Raw genomic sequence first — 8,347 nt, forward strand, 5'->3', positions numbered from 1 at the left:
CCTTTCATGCCCATTTGTTTCATAGGAACCTAAACTGTGCTAAACCCTGATTAGTGCCTTTGGCAGGTTTTTAAATACAAGTAGAAGGGGCCAGTTTACTCCCCTCTCCCCCACTTATATTAAAACCACAGCGCTTTATCTGCAGCCCGTGTGTTTACCTAGCGCTCCTAGAGCGGCGGGGGGGAGGGAGCAGAGAGGAGCGAGCGGAGCGGGGGGGGGCGGAGAGGCGCGAGGGGTGGGCGGTGGGGAGCCTGGGCGGAGAGGCGCGAGGGGTGGGGAGCCTGGGGGGAGAGGCGGAGACGCAAAGAGGCGGAGGGAGGGCGGAGACATGGGGGGAGAGGAGGAGCGGGAGCGGGGCCTCGGGGGCAGAGTGCGGGCGGGTGGGGCCGGCCCCGGCGCTCCAAGAAGGTGCGTGCGCCCCGCCGCGTCCTGGTTTAGCCTCTTATCCCCGCTGCCGCCCATGCCCCCCCCACCCCCCGCAGGCGAGGTCCGGCCTCCCGCTCTGCATCCGCTCCGCCAGCCCCGCTCCCCGGGGGCAAAGTGTGGGAAGTCCGAGTTTCCGCTCCGTTTTCTCGGCAAGTTTCCGCGCTGGTCTTTCCCTACTCCGCCCTGTCTGTGCCGGAGCCGAGAGGAGCGGGAGCGGCGGGGTCACTCGGGACTACACCAACTCTACCCGTCCCGAGCCGCGCCGGGCAGGGAGAGCGGCCGGCGCGGGGCTGCGCGGCTGCAGGGGAAGAAAGAAGCCGGCAGCAGCAGCAACTTCAACGGAGCCTCCGGCCAGCCAGGCGGGCTTGAGAGGGGCTGCGGCGGCGGCGCCTGCCCGGGGATCCCGAGCCCAGCTACCGCTCCCCCTGCTCAGCCAGTGCAACAAGTAGCGTGGGTGCTGGGCAGGGCGCGCTGTAGCCGCTGCCGGCGGAGCTCAGACCTTGTCCGCAGAGCGGAGGAGGGGCCGAGTAGCAGCCGCTGGGAAGGGGGGTGGGATGCTGGAGAGACACAAAGCCGGCGGGGGAAGCAGCCCGCCGCAGCTCTTCCCGGGATGGAGGCGCCTCGCAGGCTCGGCTTGATGCTGCTGCTGCCGTGGGTGGTTTGTGGCTGCTTCTCCCTCCTCTTGCTGCTTCCCCCCGTGGAGTCCATGTGCCCGGAGCCATGCGACTGCCAGCTGCAGCAGCACCTCCTGTGCACCAACCGGGGGCTGCGGGCGGTGCCCAAAACCGCCGACCCCCAGGGCATCCTGACCTACAGCCTGGGGGGCAACTTCATCGCCAACATCTCTGCCTTCGACTTCCACCGCCTGGCGGGTCTGCAGCGCCTGGACCTGCAGTACAACCGCATCCGCTGGCTGCACCCCAAGGCCTTCGAGCGCCTGGCGCTGCTGGAGGAGCTCTACCTGGGCAACAACCAGCTGGTGGCACTGGCGCCGGGCACCCTCCACCCGCTGGCCAAGCTGCGCATCCTCTACGTGAATGCTAATGAGATTGGCCGCCTGAGCACTGCCTCCTTCACCGGCCTGGGCAGCCTGGTCAAGCTGCGGCTGGACGGCAATGCGCTGGCCTCGCTGGGCGAAGCCACCTTCTCAGGACTCCCCAACCTACTCTACTTGCACCTGGAGTCCAACCACATCCGCTGGCTGAGCCGCGGCGCCTTTGCTGGCCTGGCCAAACTGCGCTTCCTTGACCTGTCTGGGAACCAGCAGAGTTCGCTGCGTCACCCAGAGATCTTTGGGCCACTGCGCTCACTCAGCACACTGCTCCTCGCTGGCAACAGCCTGCAGCAACTGGGTGGGGGCCTCTTTCAGCACCTGCCCGGCCTGGCCAAGCTCTCACTCAGCAGCAACCGGCTAACACAGCTGGCGCCGGATGCCTTCGCTGGGCTGGGGGCACTGAAGGAGCTGCGACTGGATGGGAACCTGCTGAGCCACCTGCCCGCCACCTTGTTGGAGCCACTGCGCAGCCTGGAAGCGCTGGACCTGAGCCGCAACGTGCTGGCTGCCTTGCACCCTGCCGCTTTCGGCCCCCTGCCCAAGCTACGGGAGCTCAGCCTGCGCGACAATGCACTGGCCGTGCTGCCGGGGGAGCTCTTCACCTCTAGCCTGGCTCTTCAGCGCTTGGAGCTGGACGGCAATGCCTGGAGCTGTGACTGCCGCCTGCGGGGCCTGAAGCGCTGGCTGGGCACACGGCACTCACAGGGACGGCTGCTCACTGTCTTTGTGCAGTGTCGCCTGCCACCTGCCCTGTCCGGCAAGTACCTCGACTACCTTCAGGACGCACAGCTGCTGCCGCCTGACGGTGCCGACTGCCACAGTGGGACCTCCCCATCTCCCTCCCTGCCACCTGCAACAGGGCAGTGGCCCAGGGAGCAACAGTGGCAGCTGATCCTGGCCCCTGAGGGGTTTGGGGGCAACAGCAGCCGCAGCCCGGCACAAGGGGGACCCGGATCCCTGCCCTCTGCCTCCACTATGCACCTGCTGGATGCTCAGGAGGGGCTTGCTCCAGCCCGAGGCAGCGGGAGAGCCGAGCCCACCCCTACGGCCTCCCTACCCGACCTGCTGGGCAGCTCCAGGCCACCCCCGCCTCTGGCTGGCCCTGCGTGGCCTCGGCGGGCTAGGAAGCACCACCTAGCCCCCTCTGCGGCTGGGGCCCCGCTGGTATCCGACGCCTGCGACTTCAACAAGCTCTTCCTGTGCAACCTGTCAGTAGAGGCGGTGGGCACTAGCTCGGTGACCGTGCGCTGGTGGGTGCGGCCTCACCGCAGTCCCCGCCTGCTGGGGCCCGTGCGCTTCAGACTCCTCTTCGACCGCTTTGGGGCCTCTGTCAAGTTCCAGCGCTTTGTCTACCTGGCGGAGCGGAGTGAGCCAGCTGCCACCCTGCGGGAGCTGCGCCCTGACACCCCTTACCTGGTCTGTGTGGAGGGGGTGCTGGGTGGCCGCGTCTGCCCGGTGGCGCCGCGGGACCACTGTGTGGGGCTGGTCACCCTGCCCAACGGGGGCGCGGCTGGCGGCCCAGACCAGCAGCTCCTCACACTGGTGTTGCTGGCGGTGAATGCGCTGCTGCTCTTCGTGGCCCTGGCGGCCTGGGTATCCCGCCTGGTGCGGAGGAAAATGCAGGGGCGACGGCAGGCAGCGCCGGTGCACGTGCGACAGATGTACTCAACCCGCCGGCCGCTCCGCTCCATGGGCACTGGCGTCTCCGCCGATTTTTCTGGCTTCCAGTCCCACCGCCCGCCCCGCAGCGCCGTCGCTTGTGCCCTCAGCGAGACTGACCTCATTGAGTTCCCCTGCGAGCGCTTCGCCGACAGCAGCGGTGCCCGGCGCGGGGAGGACCACCTGCTGCAGCAGCGATTCGCTGACTAGCAGTGTGGCCCATGGAAACTATAACTCCCAGCTGGCCCCATGCTGGCATCACGGTTCAGCAGGGCTTGCTGGGAGTTGTAGTTCCTCCCTCCCCCCGGTCACCTCACCGAGGGCGGGGCTGCCTGGAATTTAAGGCTGTTGCCAAGCAGAGGGGGAGTGGGTTGAGATGGGCCTGGAGTAAAGACCTAGGTGCTACGTGTGGGTGAGTCTAACAGATGGGACCCAAGCTTGTTACATAATTCCAGCACTGCAGTCTCAATATATCAGTGTTCCTTTCTGCAGGTAGGAGGGGGCTGGAGTTCTCGTGGGCACATCCCAGTTACCAGGAGGGGTTATGTGGGGTTGGTTTTGGTCTGGCACATTTATTATAAAGGAATCCTTAAAAATATTAGTACTTTCTTGAAGATTAAAAAAAAATCACTAACCTAAGGAAGTAACTCTGCATTTTAAAATAATTGCTGTCAAGAAGAACAGAAGAGTATCGTAGCTAATGCACATAGCAGCAGGGGTGGACTCTGTCCTCAGAGCCAGCAGTTTATGTACTGTGTCTTTCAGGATAATCTTCTTGCACTGTGTTTAAGAAGGTCCAGGTTACCTTTCACTGGTCAAACAAATAATCCAGTTCACTGATGTGATACAAGAAATATGTTTGAAGTTTACTGAACACTGACTTTTTAAACCCATCATCACTTCCTAGGCATATTGTTGAAATAAGACTTTTAGGAACAGCATCAATACTGAATTCTGCAACATGCAAGTAATCTGAACAGTATGGAATATGGAGCGTTTGAATGATGTGGTTGTTTTAACTCAAATAGAACGCAAGACAACTGTGTGTATGTGTGTGTGTGTTTTATACCTTTTTATATAAAAAACAGTAATGCAATTGATTTTAATCTTGCAGGAATATATTGCTGACACCACTAGGGAAAACTAACACAAGTTTTGTAACATGTTTACAGGGAATTATTTCAAAATTGTGTTTTAAATAAATACTGTTTGGTACTTCTACACTTTAATGTGTGTTTTAGTTGTCTGGGTACATGGTTGGTCAGTGGATCACTGAGCTTCAAATAATCCATCTTCGTAGCTACCTGAGTGCATACTAAGGTGAATTATTGATTGATAGGTAGCATAGATGCATTCCTTCTTTAATAGGTGGAAGATATTTCAGAAATGTGAAACAAACTTATGCCAATAAGTAATTCTCTTAGTTTTACTGTACTAAAATTAGTTTTATATGTACTTGTACCTCACTGTGAAATCCATTAATTTTTTTTGTTAATCTGTGTTTCTCAGTGTTTTGCTCAGCTAATTGAGTAATGATAAAGTTAAATCTTTATCTTGAGTTAATCTCTTGCAGTAGTATATTACTTTTATTTGAATGCATTTTTGTTTTCTGAGTAGTGTTAGTCATTTTATGATTGGCTGCTCTCTACTTTCTGGGAGTTTTGCTTCCCTAAATATTTACAAAAATGTGCTTCTGCCACTATTAAACATGGTGGTTTAGTTTACATTAGTTCTTTTTGCGTGGTCTAGAAATGAGCTAATTTAAAAAAAGTCCAAACTGTGGTTACAGTTATATGCAAATATTTTAGAAGGAGTTCAGTATGTTCCTGAGACCATTGATATTACTTGTGCTCCTCTTCATTTTACCTGGAGCCTCAAATGAACTCTTGAGGAACTGAATGGCTCAGGAGTTTGATGATATATGGAGGCATCAATCTCTATGTCACTGGTCCACATTTGACCTAGGTTGGTGCTGACCAGAAAGTTTTTTGTTTATGGTCTGATGATTGTTCAGTAGCCTAAATTAAGTCATGTGGTGGTGTCTGTTTGCTTTTTAATGAACAAATATTTACAAAAGACACCATAGTAATTGGTACCCTTGTTGAGAGTCCAGTGAATGAATGGGAATGAGCCTTTTACGCCCTGGAGATGGCTTCTTAATATTAGGGTCCAAATACAGTGAAGAGGGAGTGTTAGGAGAATTTGCCTTAACACTTAACAGTTATGTGCAGAGAGGATTTCAGAGTGAAATATTGATCCTATTGACGTCAATAGGAATTTTTCTATTGATTTCAATGGGGCTAGGATTTCATCCTCAATCTAAAGTTTCGTGAAGCTGCATCTTTCAGGGACAAAATCTTGTAGTCCATAGCAGGAAAATTTTCACTTAAAATCACTAAGATGCAGGACTGAATGAAATTTGGATTGAAGAAATGCAGGATCAGTCCTTAAATTGAGTTAATTTTTTAAGTGTCTTAAACTCTTGGCTCGTTTACTTTCAAATATCTATATAGCTATGGGACCCATGTGATTAAGTGATTATCGGTGGACAACACCATTGTTATTGCTAAAAATTAATAGGGATTGCATAGCATTAAACTGTATATCACACTTAGTTTAGCTCTATCACTGGATATTCTTCTAATAGGAGATGCATACATACTGTACACAATTATGATCAGTTATGTCAATAAACTCATTTGCTAAAAGAAAAGCAGTGTCTCCAGATTGATTTTAAAATGATACAGTATAAAATACACAGTTTGGTTTTATTAGTTTAACTGTTTTTACATTACCCAAGGCTGCACCTTGTCTGTTACTTCATTCCTGTCATCATCTTTTCTCAACATATTTTTCCAATGTACCATACTTTTGTTTTGGTTATAGTATGTTGGGTTAGTTTAGGATGATTTTGGCTTAAAGCAAAATATTTTAATATCTGTAAAGAAACAGTTTATGTATGCCAAGGATGCAAGTACTGATAATTATACTGGTTAGAGGTTTTCCTGGGTTGGTACACACCATCTTGGACCTCTGCCGATAATGTATTATCAGATCAGTGTACAAGTGGTCATCTCTAATGTTGATATCTCGTGAACTGTTAGGGTTAACAACAAATACTTTTACTGTTGGGGAAATATGGGTCCCAGCTTCACAGGGGTAGAAGGCATTTATTTATACGACTGGCTGATCCTATTGGACCCTAAAATAATTGTCATTCAATTTTGTTTGTTCTTCTTGAATTCTGATAATGGCCCATCCCAAAAAATTGCTAGAGATAGTAATGAACGGTTCATACCGTCTAAAATTCTGGGCTTATATAAATTTGTATTAATTGGTCTTTAATTCTGTCAGTTCATGTTCAAGCCATAATGGAAGTCATGGGTAAAAAACCAAGATGGTTAGTAGAATGATATGGGTGATTTTTAAAGACTAATGTTTCTTAACTTTGGGCTGGAAACAGGTTAGCAGAGCCATACAAGTTCTTTCAGGATCAGTAAACATTTTTGTGCCATGGGCTTGGACTAACAACCGAGGAGGAATGTCAGTTCCTGACTTATGGGAATGTTATTACATAGTTCTTGTTTCACCAGTAAAATAATAGCATTTACATCTGTCTTTTTTTCTCCACTGCAGTTCTTCTCTAAAAATGGAGGATGTAAAATAGAACAGTCTAATTGAATTGATCTGTTCTCAATCTGTATTCAGAGTTGTATCTGCTTCTTTTAGTGACAAAAATACATTTTGATTGACCTTTGCTGCTCTTGGCCCTGCAGGAACCCACAAAACTCAGAGAGAGTGAGCTGGATATTATTCCTACTTGCCTATAAATCATCAGAATTGTTTAAAAAGTTCCAACTACAGGTGAAATCAGTTACCACTATGTAAAGTCATTGACTACAACAGGTGTCGCAAATGCATCATGGAGGGCACATTCTGAATGGAATAGGTTTGTACAGGTGTAACTGAGAACCTGATTTGTCCTGTTAAACTGATATTGCAGAAAACAACCACAACCGAGTTTGACTTTTGGAGCCTGGGTTGAGTTTGCCGGGCTGGCAGAAAATAACACATTTACTTGTATACTGAGGTCAGTGTGATATGGAAATTGAGACGCAATAGACACGAAATCCCACAATGCCATTTGTAGAGTGACTTCAGAGTAGAAACACAGTTTAAACTATTAAAGAGATTTTTATAAAGCTCCTCATTCCTGTCCCCCTAAAAAGCCCAATAAATAAACCCAAGGTTTATCTCCCTAAATCATGTCATTTGCAGTTTCATCAGCATAACCTTTTAAATTATTGATTATCAAAGTTAAATAAAGTAGGTGCAATGGGTCAGAATCAGCATGTTAATAAGTCAACTTTACACTTTAGGTTACAATAGGTGCACCCACAAAATTTCACACATATCCAGTCTGTTTGCAATAAATGTAATGGGTGAAGGGGCAGGTAGAAGAAAAGCTACCCATTTACCTGTTCAAACATCTAGCTGCACACAAAATTCAGGGTTTGTCTGCACAGTGGATATAGGCTTATTTTGTGGGGTAGATGGAGCCACGTGAAAAATATGGCCTGCAAAGCTGGCAAAAAAATATAACACCCAAATCTTGAACAAATATGCATCAACACACATTAACATTTATTCTTTGTTTGGACATCTTTTCTGAGAAGAGTTGCTGCAGATGAAATGGTGATCTATAATTTGTTATGTATCTTAATCAAGTGAATAAATGTAAGGCCCCATTCTGCATACCTTTTGAATGCAGAGATTTTGTTATTTTTGTTGTACCATAAATATAACATAGTTTTGGCAGACTGTCCCTAGACACAATTTTTTTTTTACTGCTTTTTGTTTTTCTCAAATGTTTATTTTTCTCAGGCATGCACATTCATTCCTATAGAAGAAAAGTCTGTTGTCTTTGAATTGCTAACATTTATTATGTAATTGTCCATGAATGTATTGCTATAACTACTCCTTGAGATCTTTTATCAAAACAAATCTGTCATTTGTCATTACAAAAAAGCTATAAAAAAATTCAGAATGTGATTGGTCCAGTATGAATAAATAATCATTTTAAGAAAACTGCCTTAAAGTACGTGAAAACATTAACAAACTTTTTGATAAAGTAGGTTTTGAAGTGAATTGGTGAAAATATCCAGTAAGATATCATTTTATAGGCCTTAGGCATTTATAAGCCAATTT

General features: G+C 48.9%; 1 protein-coding gene across 1 annotated transcript; it reads left to right on the top strand.

The window, feature by feature from the left end:
- The first annotated feature begins 1,036 nt into the window (after positions 1-1,036).
- Positions 1,037-3,349, top strand: TRIL (TLR4 interactor with leucine rich repeats). Its single transcript, XM_065399809.1, has one exon. It carries the CDS (start codon positions 1,037-1,039, stop codon positions 3,347-3,349), a length of 2,313 nt encoding a protein of 770 aa, XP_065255881.1.
- Positions 3,350-8,347: the final 4,998 nt, after the last annotated feature.

This window comes from Emys orbicularis, chromosome 2 (assembly GCF_028017835.1).
Source record: "Emys orbicularis isolate rEmyOrb1 chromosome 2, rEmyOrb1.hap1, whole genome shotgun sequence".
In the NCBI taxonomy this organism is placed as follows: domain Eukaryota; kingdom Metazoa; phylum Chordata; order Testudines; family Emydidae; genus Emys; species Emys orbicularis.